Here is a 21,898-nt window from a genome sequence, read left to right as displayed (position 1 = left end):
GGGTACTTTTCCCGACGCCCACACAGAATCATAATCAAAGTAGTGGTCTGGCTACGCGAGACTAATGCGGGTGGTGGACGGGAAAACAGAATTTATTATTATTAAGCCAACATGTGTATATATATTTGGACTATAAAAAGACTGGTTTTGTCAGACTGACAGACTCGGACACATAATTACAGTATTATGTCCTAGTTGTTGTATTCTAATTTTCATACCTAACGTTGTTTTGTACACCAGTCTCGACTTCCAAGTACAGACATCAACTTAGTCTCGCGCGGCCAGATGCTACTCAAGAATGACGTCCAGTCTCAGTCGCGTGACCCCCGGGTAGGGCGTGATTTTGACAATATTTTTAGACATACAAACACAGAAATAAACGGAGATAATATGCGGGTTTGTGCCACATGATTTCACAGTAGCAGACGAGGGTCCGTCACTGGCAGGAATATCGTCGAACATCAGAACTGAAATATGGAATATGGAATATATTCAAATCATATTTCCGTATATGTACGTGTATTTTCGTATATTGTTCTTATCACGTGATATAAAATTACATCATTTAATTATCTGCGGCGGGCGTCAATTATATCAAACTTCTTGTTCTCAGTCCTCACTTATTCTCAAGGTTATTCCACTGCTTGATGGTTCGCGGAAAGTAGCTGTAGCTCTGTTGGTAAGCAGTTGTTTTGGCTGGAGGGGTTATACTTACATTCGTCTTGGCCAGCTCAGTTACTGATTGAGTCTATATAAAATGGCCCGCTCCTCGCTGGCTCCATTGCAACATGCCGGCTAACCATCATTGCTCGTACTGCGTAATCCTCGGCGTAATCGTCCCAACTGTGTGAAAAGCACTTCATTTGATATGAACCAGTAGCCTAACTAAATAATACATGGATGGAATGTAGAGGAATATTCAGGAATATTGAGGAATCCAATTGAATTATGGAATATGCAAGAATATCGCGAATATTTGAAATATAATCTGAAATATGCAGGAATATGGAATATCATGGAATACAATGCCCATATTCCGAATATCGTCGATGATTTCGCTAGTGACGGACCCCTCGGTAGCAGACCAAGGAAACAAGCCACTTAGTGCACTTAACACACGTGGATGGTACAAGACTTTACTCAGCTTAGACGGCAGTGGTGAGAGCGGACTGAAGACGATGCCTCGCTGTGACAAATCGTTATATGGTAGGGCACTGTACTGTTGCTTATTTATTTATATATTTTTATTAGTTTAACCAAAAGGTAAGGTGAATACAAAAGGCAAATATGCCTATATGAGTACCACCTACAAAAACAATACACTGAATATAAAACCAAACAACTAAGGATACATTCAGAGGCGTAGCTAAGGGGGGGCATTTGCCCCCCCCCCCATCACTAGCTAAATGATTTTTTTTAAACCTTATATTCAGATATGTTAACCACCGACCATCAACAGAAGCCACGTAAACAGAAAGTCTCCCATTGCCATTATTGACTCATTGCGCATGCACACACCATAGATATACCATAGATCCTTTATACCTAACCCCAAGTATGTAGCTACCTGGGGTTAGTACAGTATATCTATGCACACACCATATAGCTATAGCTAATTATTGACTTCACATTATTTTTTTAACATGCAATTATTAGCTATATATGTGACCGGATTTGCAAAAAGGTACCTTTTTCACACACAAAATTTGACCCATATTTTGAACTTTAAAGCTTCATAACTTTTTGATCATGGCGTATAATTACTTGAAAGCTTCACTGAATGTAGCTACAGTATCTGGCTGCATTTTGATACTAAGAGCAAGTTAATCAATATAAGGAGTCAAGTGTTACATCGTTTTGTTTGCTGGTATGTCAAATGTGTTGAAAAGGTACCTTTTCGCAAATCCGGTCACATATACTGAGTCATTTCCATGCTGTAGTTATTGTATGTATTCAGGTCATTATCTGTTATAATCAAAACAGAGCTTGTCATAAATGCAGTCCTGCAGATGCATATGTGATACTCAGATCTGCGAAGAAAGCAATATCAGAATATAACAGGGCACACAGCAGCAAACAATAAATTATATAATAGCTATGTATACATTATGCAATATAATCTCTTTCTGTATGTGATTAATTTTGTCCAAAAATCATGAATTTTTGATCAAAATTGCATCTGAGAATGTCTCGAGTTGCAAACTTTTCTCATACCCCAGACCCCCTAAAGGCAAAATCCTTTGAATTTAGGAGAGTGATTAACACACTGCAGGTGAGTCTCCTGCCCTCTTCATAATCTCACTCATTTTCATATATACCAATCTCACTCATTTTCACTTGTGTTCTTACTCAAGTGATTTCTGCCAGTTGAGAGCTCTGCTTATGGAGAGGTGATTTCTTCTATCTAGGAGGTAGTACACCTGGCGAGAGAAAGCCTGCCTGTACCATTAGTGGTGAGTTATAGTCTGAGCCGCATTAGCTACCCATACTTTTGTATGGGATTTTCACAAAATTTCAAGTCATTCACCATCACCTTTTTTTGGAAAGCGCCGCCGCACTACTGTAATTGATCATTTTTCTTTCAAATAATATAGTACGCATATCCTCTATTGGATGTGTTTGTCCTGTGTGTTCTATTAGAGTGCTACTAGAGATGTTATTAGAGTGCTGTGTGCTCTATTAGAACACTAGACTTCTACTGCTACCCTAAATGGCTAATGTATGGTGTTCAAATTCATTTTCTTTTTAAGCCATGCATGCATGTTACATGTGCCTGCATAATACTAACAGCACTGCATAAATTAATTATTTGTGATAATTGCTTTAGCTTACATGCAGTTGTACTGTTTGTAATGTAAAGGAACTATCTGTGTTCTACTGTTTAGTTAACCCAGCATGTTCACATTATTTCACAATACTTGCAGGATGACACAAGAGCCCCCCTCAAAGTCTGGCCCTGAAATAAGGATTGTCCAAGCTACATCTATATATTGGGAAACCAATGTGTACAGAGTACCTGCCCTCCATGCAGGACAGTTTTAGATTGCATGACATTCATTGATCACAAGGACCAACCATTAAACATTAGCACCATTTATGTACTGAAACTACATAGCATGTACATCACTTTTGTAGTACATGTATATATCTACATTTTTTCTTCTATCATTTCACCATTGCAATGGGTGAGTGTTATCAAATCAGTGGTATGCAGCCAGTTTGTGACCCAGTATTAATTCTAGGATTTCTCCTTAGGGGAGGAATCAGGAATTTGGAGATGAAAGTCTAGTTATATGATAGCTAGCTACACTTGTCCAAGTTCACAGCCATATAAAACTTTGCAATAGTTGCTGGACTAGTCAGTAAAGTCTCTTATGGGTATTGATTTTTGTGATTGGGCTTGGGTGAAGCCAAACCCTATGATTTGGCAAGCTATGACTTCATATTTTCCAGTGGACCTATACTACTTCCAAATTAACTTCTAATGCTTTTTTAGTGGTTGGGGAGCATTCTAAGGTTAGTGTTGTATTAGGATTTTGGCAATAAACATAGACAATCTCTATTATGAACCACCACTGTGGTTCATGATATAGGTTACATACAAAGTGTTAAACAGGTGAATTACACTCAAAAAAACTAAGTGCCCTCATTAGAATGCTAAAATTCTACCGATTATCTAGGTTGGAACATAATGAATGTATGAATGTGATTTCCAATTAATATATTAAAAATCCTCTAACTACAGAGCACTTTGAAAATTGTCCGATGCTTTCTATCAAATCTGCCATAGTGCTGCCAGATCTTATGAACACTGCACCTTTTGCTGCCACCTCTATGTTGACCAGTACTCCAATAAATCCCTCAATAAGAGAATCCATTGACAAGTGAAGTACATCAGATCGATCAATGTGCATCTTTGTGACATTGCTGGTAACAATTTTCCCATCATAAATATCAGTCACCATTTTGTCCACTTCTTCAAAGTCTGATATGAAGTAAACCTGATAGCTTTTCCCTAAAACACTTGCTATCATTACACCACATCTAAAATATGGTAAAGGATTTATTTGATCTTTCAGACGGGCATCACCAGCAATTGCTTGAGTCCGATAGTGAGCTGACACATACTTCCCAGGAATTAGTTGAAGTTCTTGAATTTCTTTATCTATTGCATCAGTAACTCTCTTATCATATGTGAACAAATACTTAGAGACACAACCATACGAGAATACATTGTAATTTTGGCTTATACCAAACGCATCATGAAATTGTTTGGTCCATTTGTCATTAAATACTCTAAAGTACCAGAAAAATCCAAGGTTAGTACCTACTGTAATCATATCAGTATTCAAGTCATACAGTGCTTCTGAAAAAGTTGCCCAATTATTCTGAAGGTTTCCCCAGTCTATTAATGCAACATGTTGACTACTGTTAATTGTAGTGGGTACATAGTTCCACTGAATAGCATTGGGATGTAGTAATATATTAATATCAATTTGATGTTTCATTTCTATTAATAGAGTTCTGTTACTAAGAATAGCAAGCATTAGTGCCACTGTTATGCCTTGTATTCTGTTTCCATAACCACCACATCGAGAATTACAAACATACTTTAGAAACCTTCCTTCTCTTTGTTGGGTCACCACTTGTTTGTGAAATTCAGCATAATGAGTAAAAACAGAAGACAACACTTGACAGGATGGTCTTGTAAAATCATTACAAGGAGGGTATCGACATAAAGCTATGAGATAAAAGAACAGCAAAATGTTAATTACTTTCACGTGAGTGAATATGTTTGAATTTAACTCTCGTGAGTCATTTCACTTTCAAAAAAGGTTGAAAGTTTACTTGAAGGGAAAAAAATCTTTCTTCTTGCTAATTGTAAAGTTATCATGACATCGCATTGTCAGAATGTAAAAGCACAATCAGAGAGTTGAACGAATGGCAACAATTCAATCATACATTTTACATGAGGAAAATAAGGATTTAGTGTGATCATGAGTATTTATTTGTTCTATGATAGTAGGCCATCTATTTAAGCCCAACTAATAACTCATTTTAAAGTCAGTATTCAGATGTACAGAATAGCTGTGCACTTGTGAGTTCTGGTTACATTTTCCTTTTATGACTAATTTATTTCATAAGTAGTGTATACAAAAGTTTTGACGCACCAGTCTTTTACAAAAGTGGATTTCCATATACCTGCAAACTAATTATAGTATACCACTGATTAACAACAATGTAACAGTACTTACCAGGACATTGACTCAGAGAGATGCACTCATTACGATGATTGTTCAGAACTTTTGAAATAGGACATCCACAGCCATTGATGGAGCAAAATCCAGTACACGTGGAAACTTCTTGTTTGCATGTGGACATACAGTTGGGAGGCGGGGCACAAATGCGCCTCACTTGACCTTTCAGAGGACAAGCTAGATTAATAGAAATTAAGGAATGGTACAAAATATAATTGGAACCACACAATCATAAGTGTTAAGTAGTAGGAATTTTTAGTCTGATTAGGAATCATAGCCACACACCTACAGTGGACAATTAATCCCTAGTCTATACCCATGACTAAATTAGGGATTAAATGTCCACTAGTACCATAAAATCGGGTTGTTAAGTGCATGCGCTTATATATCTTTTGTAAAAATCATACTATCTGTTAGGTGCATATGCATAATATGGTGTGTTTAATACGGAATCTCACAAAATAGTCGGTAGTTCATGCCAGTCAACATGCCAGTGTATAAGGAGATTTGACTCCATTTCTGGGTGAAATTCTTCATGATGAACAAGAATGCAATCCAGAAGGCTGAATACATAGTGAAGGGAGACCTCAAGGGAGACGTACATGCTTGAAGAGACATTAATTTTCCAGCACTTCCAGCTTTTCTTCCCATGTATAGCTTTGTTGCATGTTGAGCCTTGTATTTGGCCATGTGTGCTTGGTTATTCACAAGAAACATGTATGTGCTCAGTGTTGGGCATAACACGTTACTTTAGTAACGTAATATAATGCGCTACATTTCCAAAGCTAGTAATATCTAACGGATAGTTACTTCATATAAGTAATGCATTACTAAATAGCACAAAACTACTCGTTACTGTAATATTATTACTTAACAAAGTACTAACGGGTTACTTAACTAGTGCTTACTGTAATATTATTACCTAACGAAGCACTAATGAGTTACTTAACTAGCACGTTACTGTAATATTATTACCTAACGAAGTATCTTTATACATTGTGTAATATCTAATATAACATATTACTAGTTACTTTTAAACTGAAGTAATATATAACTGTAATGCATTTCATTGTAGTGACAGTAACGAGTAATAAGTAATATATTACTTTTTAAAAGTAGCGGCCTGACACTGATGTACTTAATAGACAGATGTGCTTAGCAACCCGACCCTATAGTATATCAAGTAGGAGTTTCAAAACTTCTTTTGGGTATGATCCTTAATCAGACTAATTTTTCTTTCTATTTGTTTGTTCACACATAATTATCATATAATGACTAATGTGAACATGTGCATACCATATCAAAAGGAAGAATGACACCAGGCATGCCATTAAAATAAGTTTGCAACTGAATGCATGCCCTAACTATCAATTACTACTGAAAGCCAAGTGCCATTACACTTTGTTTTCAGCTAGGTTCGGCCAGTCACACAGCGCTATAAATGAAGAAGCTCCTACGCAAAGGACCGCTGCAGTCAATCCAGTCACAACAGATAACTCAGACAATTTGCATTATGTACAGTGTAGGGAAGCCACCATGCTGCGCTACCATGAATTGACACATTTTGCTGTAAGCAAAGATATATGGGATACAAGAGAGGAAATTGAAAAGTGAAGTATCCATTATGCTTAATTGTCAGCTATGTTCAACCCGTTACACAGCATTTCGGATCTAGAACTGTTTAAAAAGCACCTCTGCAATCCATCCATACCAAAAGAAATGGTGCCGCACACCCCAGTTATATCAATTATTGTCTGAAAAGTGAAGTATACATTATGCTTTGTTGTCGGCTGTGTTCAACCCGTTAAACAGCAGTACGTATCGAGAACTGTCCAAAAAGCACCTCTGCAATCAAAGCAGTCACTATGAAAAATATGAACGATTTCCATTATGAAGGGAAGCCATCATGTGCTATCGCCAAATCGACACTTTTTGCTATCAGCAAAGTAAGATGAATGGGACACAAAGGAGGACACTGGTAAGTCCACGAAGAATGCATTGTACGTACTGCGGTATGCCAAAAGGCACCCCTCAGGCCGAAGCAACGTTGAACAGTGAAAAAATCAAGCCCATAGCCTTAGCTGTTATCTAGTTACACTAGTTTGAAGGTATCAGTCAGTCAGGCAGTCAGTCAGTAGAAAATCCGCTAAGGTGGCACTGAACCGATTAAGGATAGCCGCATCAAGTTAATAGGCCAGTTTCACATAAGGCCTTAAGAATGCAATCAGTGTTAATTGTCTATTGCGTAACCACTGGATGCTGTGGATGCCCATAAAAATGTATTGAAGCCATTGGGAAAACGATGATAACCGGCAGCAAAACTTGGGTAGCTTACAAAGTATACAATATGTTCTAATTTTCTGTACATGGAAAGAAACTACATTGATTTCTCTTTCGTTTCGTGGTTGTCCGCTGTGAATAGGACGAAAGATGCCCGAGTTAATAGGGTGGTGAAGTTAGAAATATCACCAGACAAGGCCTTCCACAGCTGATATTTGTAAGTTCGAAGTCAGAAAATAACACAGGAACTTCAACAAGTCTTAACAATAGTTTTTGTTACGAATTGCGCTGAATTGGCATGAGAGCTAATAAGTTAACAGCTTGTTCAGGAAGCCCAGATACATCATCCAGGTGATAGTACGGCTTGCTCTTGTACTGTACATCTGGTAAACAAGAATAACAAGCAGCTGCTTGTGTTTGTCGTCTCCAGAAAACATTTTCATTCTAACCTTTATTGGCTCAAAATTCGCTAGTGGCTTAGCGTATTACGGCAGACAAACACCACAGGGCATAGAAATCAATGTAGTCTACAGTGCTGCTTTAAAAACTCGGATATTTCCATTACATTCTATGTGACAATAGATTTTGTGTCCATGGTTGTCTGTTTCCCAATGGTTTCTGTACATTTTTATGGCTAACCACAGCATCCAGTGGTTGTGCAACCACAATTAAAAGCTACTTTTGCTGATACAACTAATGTTATTCATGCTTTAAAACTATTAGCTTGTCACAACTCTGGTTAATTCACTGAGGCATCACATGATTACTGTTATATGGACCACACCCTGAATAGCCACACCGTCTCCTTTCTCACTAAATAACTTCAAAATTATGCACCACAGACCATAAAAAATTGGTATAGGCATTGGGTAAGCAATACTCTACAATAGTACACTTCGAATTTTTGCAATTCGGGTTTGATGGAGTTGTTAGCTAATGTTGTAGTGCGTTTTCACCACTTTCCATGTTGTTATCAGTGAAAAGGAAAGCGTAGAATTTCTTCTACAAGGTGAGAAATGGTTGGAACTGAAGTGCTAGGTTGTTCGTTGGCCAAATTATTTTTAAAAATCAGGTTAAAACTTGAGAATTTTATAGGCGAAAAATGAAGGCGTGTTGTTTCATGAAATTTTGTATGCTAAACTAAAGTATCACAGGCTATCACAACAGCTTTTAAGGAAGTTGTATACTAGTAAAGTTTTGGGCCACCCTAAAATAGCTCATTAAGCGCGTGGGTTGAAATAAATTGTTTTGTGTGGCCGGACTTAATCGGTTCAGTGCCACCTTAAATATACTATTTTTTAAATTCTGTAACAACTTGTTGAAAGCATTTCAAGTCGATCTGAAAGCTTGTTTGGGCTTAGTTTTACCTAACCAATATGCCTCATCATTGTCAGGGAAAATTGAGGCTGGTTTTTGGGTGATGTCCATGTCTCACAGGTGGAAGTGTGGGCACCCAAAGTCCCAACTGGACCTTTACCTGCTATGGACAGTTGGTATTTGCTTTCCTGTTTAACATCAGGTACCCATTGATGATGCAGTTGGGTGGGCCAGGTAGTTACTAGTTGACACCAGGTAACCAGGTCCCTATTTAAACAGCTGGGTAGACTGGAGTAATGCGTAAGTGTATTGCTCACAGGGGCGGATCTACGAGGTGGGCTTTGGGGGCTGAAGCCCACCTTCACTTTTAGGTCAATATGCTGAGGATTATAATGAAATTTTGTCTTAGCATAATTATATGATCACTAATAATACAAATACTCATAAACCCACCTTATGAACATCTTTCCAAGGCATTATTAGTGGATTTATGCTAAAGGTTATGCAACAAGGACCTGGATCAGCATTAGAGGTGTACAAGATCGAAATACTATAATAGAACAGTCACCTAACTACTCTAATAGAACATTCAGTGTAAGCATAAAAGTTAGTTCTATTATGGAATTTTTCCAAATCTGCCTGCGCCTATACATACAATAAAGTGCATTGGTCTGTTTAAAAGGCTTGTTCATCTACTTGTGTAGTTATTACCGGTACTGGTATACTTAATTCAGGTACACAATTTCCATTGAAAATGCTCTCAGATTCAATCTCAAATCATTCAATTTTCAAAATTTTCTAGTTTCAACATTATTATTCTATCATGCATGCAATTATGAGAGGGTGCATCATGTGCTTGGTTGTCTGAACCTACCCAAACCTTTCCATTAGCAAATGCTGCAGAGAACCACATATATCTAAAGGCAGTATATAAAATATCTACAGGCAAAAATGTGCATTTTACGTGGCAATGTCTCCAAATTGCAGTATTTTATCATCTATTTTGTAAAAATGTCCTGGGGGGCATGCCCCCAGACCCCCTAGCTCCAGCATGCTTAGCCTCTCCCTCCCCCCCTATAAATCCTAGATCCGCCTTTGGCTCAAGGAAACAACAACGATAGCAACTAGGCATAATCGGGCATCAAACCTGGAAACTCTCAATTACTAGGCTGATGCTATAGCCACTTGACTATGCTGTCAAACATAAATGCTACACACACACACACACACACACACACACACACACACACACACACACACACACACACACACACACACACACACACACACACACACACACACACACACACACACACACACACACACACACACACACACACGCACGCACACACACACACACACACACACACATATACTCACGAGGATAGTTCTTCTCAACAGGTGGCAATTGCATTGGTGTGGTTATAAACCCATAATACTCCCACCACACAGCAAATCCAACACCACAAATGAGAACAGCAAAGGTGAACACATACTGTGTGAAAGTGATTGTGTTAGTGGACATTTGGAGATAGTGAAGCACAGTACTGCCCTTGCAGTCTTGAACAGTCTGTAAAGCAATATAAAAAGTCTTTAAAATATACTAGGAGATGCTACTTTCACCATGCTATATGACAACTATGTAATATCATGGAGTGCCTAGGATGAGTATCATCAACTACTACGCCTGCAAGAGTAGCAAGAACATATTAGTTGGAACATAATTATGGTTAGAAGGCCATAAACCCAGAAACAATTGCTGGGCCAGATTGGCCAAAAGGGAACAATAGAGCAGTACTGTATAATAAGGATCACGAATATTTGCACCTTTCCACGAAACCAAAACCCAGCCTCACAATACCTTTACAATTGGTACTATTCTCTTCTTTGATGCAGTATTGTAGAAATGTACATACTAAGGGTGAATTATAATACAAAGAAAGGTAACAAACAAACAACCGTAAGGAAAAATTTGGACCCTACATTAGCCATGCTGGCTTGCTAATTACATGGGGATTAAATTTGCACTTCTAGTGATGATCTGCTTGTTTAAGCACTTTCTATTGCAATGACAATATTCCTTACACACTTGTCATGTTAAAAGTACCTACCAGTCACAATTATTGCAATTGTTTACTGAGCCTCATCTACATCTGCAGCATACAACTCTGGTCTATCTATATACTAAGGCTTCTTTCTTCCTGGTGTCAACAACAGGGAAGCGTTATAAGAATTATTAATAAGCGGGCACTTGCTATATATAGTTTGTGCGGTAAAACATTACTTACAAGTGTAACACTCCAGGTTTCTCATAACTTTGCTTTAGTAGTTACAACTTCTAGTAACAACTCATTATTATAAAAGAGGGCGGGACTATATTATGCATACGTACATGACATCACCCACATTGCATTATACATACATACACACAATATAATACAACAACAGTGTTTTTATTATGAATAACTGTGAAATACCACATTTCCCCCTTTTAAACTCAAACGCACCATCAGAAGAACTACCAACACCCCAAGAGTGCTATAGTCCATTGTTTCGACAATTTCGGATTAAGCGCTCATGCGTCAAATCTGTGTTGATGAATTTTGATGTAATAAATCCACCGGAGATGATGGTGTGAGTCCAAGAGTCCTGAAGTCATGTGCTCCATCACTCTGTGGCCCACTTACTGGTTTGTTTCAACGAATTATTCATCAGGGAGTATTCCCAGCATCCTGGAAGATCAGCCAAATAACCCCAATATACAAGAAAGGATCTCAATCCGATCCTATGAATTATCGTCCTATCGCTGTTCTACCAACATTATCACGTGTTTTTGAATGTGTGCTTGTGCCACAGCTATACAAACGTATTATTCAACATATTCCATCGGAACAGTTTGGTTTTGTTAAAGGCTCAAACACTCTTGATGCCGGACTTTCACTTGCATCCACCATAATGTCAGCCCTTAATCAGCGAGCAGAAGTGAGATTGGTTGCTCTAGACATCAAGGGAGCATTTGACCATGTTTGTTGGAAAGGTTTTTTGGCCCACCTATGGAGCTTTGGGTTTCGAGAGAAGGTAATTCATCTATTTGAATCATATCTATCAGATCAGCACATTAAAGTTGTCACTTCTGTAGATTCATCTGAACTTTTTCATCTCTGCAGGAGTACCTAAAGGAGTCATCTGGTCACCACTTCTGCTTAATTTATACATCTGGTTGTTTCCTACTGTAGTAAGGCATTGTTCAATGATTGGATATGCTGATGACCATATCCTTTTGAAAATTATCCCTCAGAAGTCAGACCACTGCAATGCTGCTGCTCAATTAAATGCTGATCTAAACGCTTTATATCAATTTGGCCGTCCTCAGAATATAGAATTTGTCCCATACAAGGCATTCTCATTAATAATTTCTTTAAATACAAATATTTTACAACATCCATCTTTGTTTCTGAATGATTACAATATTTCTGAAGTTAACTCTACTAATATTCTTGGTTTTACTTTTGACTCTGCCTGTACATGGCAAGATCATATTGTGAAGGTGCTGACTCATGGATAGCAACGACTTGGTCAGCTACATCGATGTCGTAACTTTTTAAACTCCATGACTTATCCATCCTTTACAAGTCATGGGTAAGACCAACAATTGAATATGGATATGTTTTGTATTCTGGTGCAGCACCATCCCATTTACATCGTATCGATGCCTTACAGACATGCGTTGAACATATGAGCTCCTCTAAATTTCCATCCTTATGCAACCGTAGAAATGGGCCTTGTTTGTCGCCTGTTAGCTGGTGAAGGACAAGGTAATCTATTGATCTTTTGTCCTAAATTTGTCACCACTACCACAAGAAGATCACAGAGACATCATGATTATGACCCTGCTAACCATTTCAGAATTTAGAACCCTTTTGACTTTAGATCCTTAGATCGTTTCATACATAGCTGGCAGGTTACTGCTGTGGTATTTTGAAATAAACTTCCTGCAGATTTATTATTACGTGGAGAGAGGGACGGTTGGAGAACTATACTTAAAGATGTACAAAGACTTTTTAATAGTAATGACTGTACACCTGTATGCATTTAGTTGTAGAGTATGAGGTTCACCGTATAAAAAAAATAAAAAAGTGTCCTTGCTGTAACATCACGACCTCAACCAACTATTCCAAGGAAGACTCACATCCTCTGTCTTCTGCCTGAATAATGTCTGGTCCCTCCATACTAGTTTCAATAACCTCTAAGTTTCTTGAATGACCCATCAAATGGATTAGAAAACTTACAGGCTTCTAGAGGCAGGCACATACACTAATACATTGTCCCCAATCTGGAATCGAATGTGTTTATTACGTTGCCTCTTCTGTTTTCGCTGAGCTTTCTTTATTTGCACCCTAGCACTATCCCATGCTGCAGCCATACATTCACTCTCACTTCACATCTAGTTTCACATATTTGCATGGCATGGTAGTTAATAACAATCTCATCAGTAGGCAGTTGAGCATCCCTTCCATACAACAGATAAACAGATGATTCCTTTGTAGACTCTAGCATACTGGTTCAGTATGCAAAATGAATGTAGCTCATCCAAATCTTTTCCACTGCCCTTAACTAACATACTGGTCAGCGTGCAATTGAACCTCTCCATGACGCCATCAGTTTGTGGGTGGTAAGCTGTAGTATTCACTTTCTTAATACTCAACAACTTGTAGACATCATACATTAGGTTTGACAGAAATGATTTTCCCCTATCAGATAGCAATTCTCCTGGTACACCATGTCGACTAACAATATGCTTGATCAACAGCTTGGCACTTGTCAAGGAACTTTGGTCCTTTGTAGCAAAAACTTTTGGCCATATAGTGCAGTCAGTAAACAAATACAATAGTCCCCTAAGTACTGTTAGGAAACCTACCCCAAAACGATCAAATGGACCAGCCATAGAAATTTGGGTGAGGGGTGGTTCCTGTGTTATGTGATACACACACTCCACATTCACGATACTAAGCAGTTATATCTGCATGCATTCCTGGCCACCAACAATGTTTAGCTAACTCTCCGTGCATCTTAGCTTCACAAAAATGTACACTTTATCCCCACTATGAACTTCACTGAACACCTTCCTTCTGTCTTCAGTTGGCAAGACAACCCAGAAAGTTTTGGTGTGTTCAATGTAATAAAGGACTCCATCAATAATCTCATACTGTGTCTTAGCCAGTGGAATTTCTCTAGCCTTCTTGTCATTATTAAGAAGGATATACCTTCTTCCAGAAACCGAATGATGTCTCCAATTCCTGGATATCTGCAATTTGCCTACCAATGAAGGTCTCTTTCACCTCTTTCGCTGGTGGTACTGCTTCTATTGGAGCTAACACAGTTTAAGGAATCACCACATCGTTGTCATCAGCAGACAGAGCATTGTGTGAGAGACTAAGTTTGCTTTACCTGACCTATAATGAAAATGTAAGTCCAGCTTTTGTAATACCACTCCTTACCTCACTAATCTACCCAAGGGCTGAGGTGTGTTAAGCAGTGACTAAGGCTTCATGATCAGTATATACATCACACACAGGTAAAGCCTAAAAAGCTTTTCTGTACTGTATTTTCAATTCCTCATAAGCCTTCTGGCACGACTCAGTCCACTTATATGGCACATCTTCCTTTGTCAACACAAACAGTGGATTTTCCACCTTGGAAAAAACTCTTCTGTGGTAAGAAGCCAACCCAAGAAATCTCAGCTGCTTCAGATTCATGGGTACTTGAAACTCTTTAACTACTTTTACCTTCTTAGGATCTGCTGTGATACCACTGTCAGAAATGACATAACCACTAGCTGTTTAATTAGGTGGCATTTAAATGGCTTCAAGTAAAGTTTGAGACGATCAAACACATACCTGACTTGCCAGTATCCAGACCTCAGGTCCAATGTTGAAAAATACTTTGAGTTGGCTAATATGTCAATACTGGGAAGGGGAAAGACATTCATCTTTGTAATTGAGTAATAATGCATGCAGAATCTCCATCTCGCTTTGTAACTAGAACCACAGGGTTAGCCCATAGACTTTGGGAATGCTGAACCACAAAGCTGCCCACCTCACCAACTACACATTTATCACTGATAAAGTGCATAAAAATCCTTAAATAGCTCACTACACACTGCTCTAATACTGTGACTGCTTTATTAGAATGACTGCTCTATTAGAGTATCTCAATCTTGGTATACTAAAACTTTTTGGAGGGGTCAAGAGCCCCCCTTCACCCCCCCACCCCCCATATCCGCCCTTGGCTGATACTAACTTTACTGCCAACAAGACATTTCAGTCACTGACTATCAGTGCTTTTGTCTTTCCTTTGTCTACAGCTTTCTTTTTGGTGAGTAGATCTACTGCTGCTGTACTCAACAGTTTCTGGATAAACTGAAAACCTAGCATTGACAATAAGGATTTTTCTGAAGTAAAACTACTGCGGTACAAGAATGGCCATCCCTCTCAAGTTTTACAGATCCTCTTTAAGGATGTTCAACTCACCTCCTCCATAATTCTTAAGGACAAGGCTGGGTGCCTGCAGCCAATCCTGTTTCCACTGTTCTTTGGTTTGACCACAAAAAGTTTTTTTGGCCCAAATACAAAAAAAAGGTCTGGGGTGCCTCTAGCAGCTACGGTTCTAGAATCTAAAAGTGAAGCTCTCAGATGCAGGGGTCTGTGGGAGGTATGCTCCTAGTTGCTGAAGAAGTCTCAATAATGCAAAGACTGAAATTTTATATAATTTAGCAAATTATTACACCAGAATCAGAAGTGGCTAGTTCTTCCACAACATACGTAAGTGGCCACTAGGATTTAGAGGAATTGGTAAAATTTGATGAAGCTAAACTTTCCCCTGCAATTTGGTCCAGGCATATTTTATCAAGACACACGGTAGTGTGTCATGTGGCTAAGAAAGTCGGCAAATCCCACACTGTGGGTATATTGACAGGAAAATAGAAAATGACATTTCACACATGCATAGCTCCATGACCCTTTCTCCAAAAGCACACCATATTTTGTACTATATGTAGCTGTCTGCCAGATAGGGTAGACCGCATAGAAAATTTGGTTATTCGCACCAGCCTTTTGTGAGATATGGACATTCAACATTTTGACTTTTTACATCCCTTTTTTTCTTAAGCCATAGGAGGTCTACGGGGGCTTTGATTTCTTTTCGCACACTTTGCAAAAATTACTATGAAATGTAAATGTGTAGCTTGATTGCCACAAACTTTAGCAGCACAATATAAAGGTGAATAAATTAATGTTCCAAGTTTGCTATGAATCTTATAAATATCCACGGTGTTATGAATGTTTATTTGTGTAAAAAAGATTGAAATTTGTTCACAGCTACAGGGTAAACCAAGCATGGGATTAACTTGAAAATTGGTGTGCATGTAGCTACATAGGCTGGTCACCATATGAGCGCCTTTTGATGGTTTGAAAAACAATAGAATTATAGCTACAAAGATTTATAAGCAAAATTTAACAAGTGTAAAATTGCAGGATCAAGTCACCATGGGGTAAAAAGGTGCACAAATATGTCGAAAAAATCTTACCAGGGTTCAAACCAGGGACCTTCATACCTAACATCCACATTCTTACTGGTAATAGTTTCTATGTGGTTTCACTGTGAAATGTTCAGGGCCTAAATCAAGCAAGTTATTACCATGAAATGCCTTGTACTAACAGAAATCTAGGAAGCATTTTGTTTTCTACCCTTTACAACATACAGGAACTCACAGGAATGCATGCAGTATGAGTTACAAGTTTAGCCCTTTAGAAAGAATATTTTTGCGCTTGGAGCAATGGGGCTGGATTAGCTGTTAGACACTATTTTTACCTGATTATCTACCATTGTGTGGGCTACTTTTCTTAGCAGGCCTTTTAGTTCACACAATAGTTCCACAAAGATTTAAAACAACTTTTTAAAACACTCACCATTACCAGGCAGAGGCGAGTATAAACACAACAGTTGTGGTGTCTTGAAAGTAGTTCATAACTGTATTGAGGCTTGTAATAATAGCATGTGGTTAAGTTGAACATAAGTTTATTCATGACAGAAATTGGTGGTCAACCACAGTTTCAAGTACAGTATTCAGACCTTCAGCAGCCTTTGTTGTTACCACAGAAACCTTTTATAACTGACTTAGGTGGCTCGGAACTGTTTTCATAAGGTTTCAACAGTGGTTAGTAGCAGTGAGGCTTATGGCAGTATACCAGAAACCCATCTAATGGGAAGCCTTATGAAGTGAAGCCATACTAATACCACAAGAATTTGCTACACAAGAATTTGCTTTATTAGATCACCCAATTACATTTATGTAATAATAATATGGTTGCACTGTGTGTTAACGTTAACGCGTGGCTTTGTTGTAAGAAGAAATTCATCGTTGTTTAACGTGTAGTAGTAAAGAAGACATTCACAGAAGTAAGTAGAGTAGTATAGATGCTTTGTTTAAAGGGATTTGTATCCTTTGTGCGAAATTTTGGAGGCAAGGGTAATTTGTGGTTTTAGTATGGTATCCCAAATAGTGAGGACAGTTTTTCTGCATCAGTTTTCTCTAGTATGCTAGTGAGGTAGACCTCTGTATTTGTGCTAGGTTGTGTAATATGCGTAGGCATAGTGACCATTAGTGTAAAGAAACGGCTTCTAACGCTGTAGTGAGTAATATTCGCGATCTTTTCACAACTTTGCGATGCCATGAAAGTTATAATGATTAATAATTCTTGCGTGTTGAGAGCTACCTAGTCTTCTCTGTTACTGGGCACTAGCTAGTAAGCTATACTAGCGTACAGTGTTGTGATTACAGATCTGTAGGCGCTCCCTTCGTTGAAATTTGATGCCAAGTGGATATTTCGAAGGCGCATTTTACCTGTGGTGTAAGTCGGCAAGTAAAGATCCCACTTCTCTGAACTATTAGCCAGGAGTAGAGGGCACATTACTTCTTCAATTGCAATTTGACTTGTGTGTGTAACCTGTAAGGTCTGTGTGCTATAACTAAATTTAGGAGAGTATGCGTATTTTCGGAATTTCAAAGGCTTCCAGTATACCGCCACCTTAAATATAATTATCAATTTGTGGTTATGATGATAACTACCCAAGGACTAAACAAAACCAGACACCAGCCAAAAATTTACTGCACCAGTAAATTGTTTGTGCACCTTTACATGTTTATACCATGGATGTATTTGCAATATGTCAGGCAAATTCTTCCATGATCCAAACTTACATTGCACAGTATTTAAATACAATTACTTTGAAATACATTTCCAAATACTTCTATCAGGGTAGCATATACCACACTGTATACACCATACCGCATACCTGTACTTTCCAATGTATTTAAATACTTATCTGTTGTTAGGTATTACATATTGATTTGAAATGCTGTTAACTTACCCAATGAGATGTCAATAACAAGGATGGTAATGCTTAACTTTAAAGGCACAGTGCTGCTTTTGAACAAGTTACGCAAAATGATAATCAAAAGAGTCAAAATTAAGAGTCAGAACAAGTTATGCAAAATGATAATCAAATTAATTTTTTTGTAATCTTATTTTGTAAAGTATTATATAAGTATTTAAATGCTTCAGTTTCAGCACAATTAAAAACACAAAATTATACTCATGCAATCTCATGATGAAAAATGGCACAGAAAGGTATAGGACTTAAGGAAAAAAGGTGTTCTATTTATCACTAAAGAAATGCCATTATCAGTACTAGGAATTATTGATTATCGTTATAATCAGTACCTGCCATGGCCAATCACTGAACACTTGACAGGATAACACTACTACTTGAACCAGCTTTCTAAGCACCAGAAATTGCTCCATATAATTTAGATGTGTGACTTAATGTGTCACTGCACGACTTTCAGGAACTTATCACATTTTTAAAATGCTTTATAAAACACAAAGCAGCTATCTGTGCCCTTGGGTAGTAGTACCACTTGGTAGCCCTCATCACGTGTACCAAGTATGACATACAGTGACATTATGAGCAATTTAAAAGGTGCATGACTTACGCTATTTTCATCTTTAATATTACAATTGGTAACTTTTTTTTTTGACTGACAATCTGCCTTACTGACACTCCATACCACCTTCTCTGGTCAACTTACACTGTTTAACTGTAACCCATCATCACATAACACCTATACAACATGGTGTACTGGACATAACTTAGTTTGAATTCTGTTTAAATGAATCCATAGAAGTCACCTGAATAACCTATGGTCCATGCTATGATACTGCTACTCACTCATTCCCTTGCAATCTTCTGTTCTACCTACTACGTTACCAAGTGTTTTGTGTACCAGATGAAGAAACTTAAATAAACTGTAAAGGTTTTTCCCGTCTTGGTTGATTAAGTAGGACATCCAGTATCATTAAATCCCCATGTAGGAGCTGTAGTGACGATATGTCATTGTACATGTGGGATATGTACTATACCAACATGGTGGTTTCCAAACTATCACGTGTACTAATGTTCTCGTGTAAGTGGTCTGTATATAATGGATTTTATCCATAGTGACGTCACGAGCACGTGATATTATGGGGGACAAATGTACAGGTGTCTATGGAGAAATTGTTTTGATTTTAACCAGGGAAGGAGATATTGACCTCTAAGCAGCAGGTATGGTTACAAGACAAATGCAATAAACTATTAGTGTCACATGCTGGATAATTTTCAAGATAACGCTCCTTTACAATGGTTGATCTATACCAAGAGTTCATAATATATATTATACTGAGGAGAGTATCCTACTCTCATATACCCCTGTAGAAGGGTGTATCGTGAAGTTATGACATAACAAGATGTTGTGGTTTGTGATGTATGAGTAGCCATAAAAGTGCAAGAATCACTAGCACCATTTCACACTCGCAAATCTCAGGATAGCCGCATTCGCGAATGGCCTAGCAAGAAACACCTACGAAGCAGTCTTAACCCATGAAGGAACGATTGTGGTTCGGTGAGAAACACTTAGAGCTGGAGTTAATTTGGTTGCTAACAACGTTGTTAGGCACGCGTTCAATCGATACCATGTTCAACTAATGACATCATTAATTATACAAAGAAAAATGGGCAAACTCAGAAGTGCTCCATCGTAACTTCACAATATACCCTTCTACAGGGGTACATGCTCTCCTCAGCATATATATTATGAACTCTTGTCTGTACCCATAACTGTTGGCTACAGGTCAGTATCTTGTTTCACAAGTGAAATATATATTATATATATATGATCGATCAAAACAATTTCTCCATAGGCGCCTGTACACTTTTTCCCCAAATAATACCATCTGTGACATCACTGTGCTCTCTGAATGTCATGATTAAGTAACATATTTTACCACTTATATAAAAATCCAAATCCCTAAGTTCCTAGTAAAGAAGATACACAATATGAGGCCACACCAAACTGTTTCTTGTCCTACATACTTGCAGGTGGTCCATTTCTATTATTCTGACACAAGAGCTGACACTGTTACAAGATGGATTTTACTAGTGCATAAACAAATGTACTGCATTCGTTCAATGGTTCGAAGGATGCATCATTCGAATGACATAAGCAAAGTTTGAATTTTGCGCATGCGCAACCTGGTCATATTGGCGACCAAAAGACCGTAAGAATCCAACTGCTCATCACGCCATGAATAATTTTGCCGTGGGCCGTTACGCTTGAGACACTAGAAAGTAATGGAAAGTGGTTGTACTAGGTGTGTGACAAGTTAATTAGCTTGCACCACAAGTGGCCATGCCCACCACTAATCGCGAAGTGCAGTTGGGACAAGCTGCAGAGGAAGAATATTCCCGAGTTGTGTACTACTGTAAGGTCTTTTAGCAGCAGCTTTGTGTTTTCTCCAGCACTGTATCTTGTTAAAATCAATAATGTATCAACGTGAGAAATTATATTTGCCAAAGGGAGGCAAAACAAAAACTGGATTAAGCTACAATACACTCAAATTATGCCACCTACATAATACAGAGATGCCAACCTCTGAACAATTTTAGGAGTTAGACCTCAAACACTACTGACAATGTGGACCAGATTCAAGTGCAGCTCCAGGATTTTTGGTAGTGAAGACCAAAAAAAAAAAAAAAAAGGTCGTCGCATGTTGTAAGTACAAAAATAAGCACAGGTCTGCCCAATTTTAAGCACAGGGCTAATTACGAAGCAGATTAGGCGTGAGAAATGAGTGAGAACTAAGCTGAAAGAGTGAGAAACAGAGGGTTAGGCGTGAGAGCGTGAGATTACTAGCCAAAGAGTGAGACTCACGCCTAATGCGTGAGAGTTGGCATGTCTGATAATAGCACCATAAAATATTCATCAAACCTTTGAATGTTGCATTCAAACCTTCAAAGCATAAAATCGCCATTCGTTTATGCACTAGATTTTACATAGCCATGGAATAAACAATAATACGGAATAACGGAATATTTAGAGTTGACAGTGGCCAGATGCGGGCGTAGACTCGCGTAGTCAGACCACTACTTTTCTTTTGTGTGGGCGTCGGGTACTTTTCCCGACGCCCACACAAAATCATAATCAAAAGAAAAGTAGTGGTCTGGCTACGCGAGACTAATGCGGGCGGTGGACGGGAAAACAGAATTTATTATTATTAACCCAACGTGTGTATATATTTTTGGACTATAAAAAAGACTGGTTTTGTCAGACTCGGACGACTCGGTCACATAATTATATGTATTACAGTATTATGTCCTAGTTGCTGTATTCTAATTTTCATACCTAACGTGGTTTTGTACACCAGTCTCGACTTCCAAGTACAGACATCAACTTAGTCTCGCGTGGCCAGATTCAAGAATCACGTCGAGTCTCGCGTGACCCCCGGGTAGGGCGAGGTTTTTGACAAACAAACACAGAAAATAAACGGAGATAATATGCGGACTTGTGCCACGTGATTTTACAGTGGCAGACCAAGGAAACAAGCCACTTACTACACTTAACACACGTGGATGGTACAAGACCTTACTCAGCTTGGATGGCAGTG

At 38.3% G+C, this 21,898-nt stretch overlaps 2 protein-coding genes across 5 annotated transcripts in view; both read right to left on the bottom strand.

Annotated features, from left to right (window-relative positions):
* Positions 1-322, bottom strand: part of LOC136242777 (uncharacterized) — a 29,472-nt gene extending 29,150 nt beyond the window's left edge. For all 3 annotated transcript variants that reach the window (XR_010694641.1, XM_066034248.1, XM_066034249.1), the window contains exon 1: positions 219-322. The gene's annotated coding sequence lies outside the window, so the exon portion shown is untranslated. The remainder of the gene's footprint in view (positions 1-218) is intronic.
* Positions 323-3,692: 3,370 nt separating this feature from the next.
* LOC136243183 (uncharacterized) lies at positions 3,693-21,754 on the bottom strand. 2 transcript variants are annotated; one of them, XM_066034704.1, is made up of 4 exons: positions 21,637-21,754; positions 10,236-10,425; positions 5,256-5,435; positions 3,693-4,741 (listed from the first exon to the last, which is right to left on the bottom strand). In XM_066034704.1, exons 2-4 carry the CDS (start codon positions 10,378-10,380, stop codon positions 3,717-3,719), a joined length of 1,350 nt encoding a protein of 449 aa, XP_065890776.1. In that variant the 5' UTR covers positions 10,381-10,425; positions 21,637-21,754; the 3' UTR covers positions 3,693-3,716. The 2 variants fall into 2 exon arrangements, with proteins under 2 accessions (XP_065890776.1, XP_065890777.1); XM_066034705.1 differs by lacking the exon at positions 10,236-10,425 and having other exon boundaries at positions 21,637-21,740.
* Positions 21,755-21,898: the final 144 nt, after the last annotated feature.

This window comes from Dysidea avara, chromosome 13 (assembly GCF_963678975.1).
Source record: "Dysidea avara chromosome 13, odDysAvar1.4, whole genome shotgun sequence".
Taxonomy (NCBI): Eukaryota; Metazoa; Porifera; class Demospongiae; order Dictyoceratida; family Dysideidae; genus Dysidea; species Dysidea avara.
Note: the sequence above shows the minus strand (reverse complement) of the source record. Positions and strands in the feature narration are given on the sequence as shown.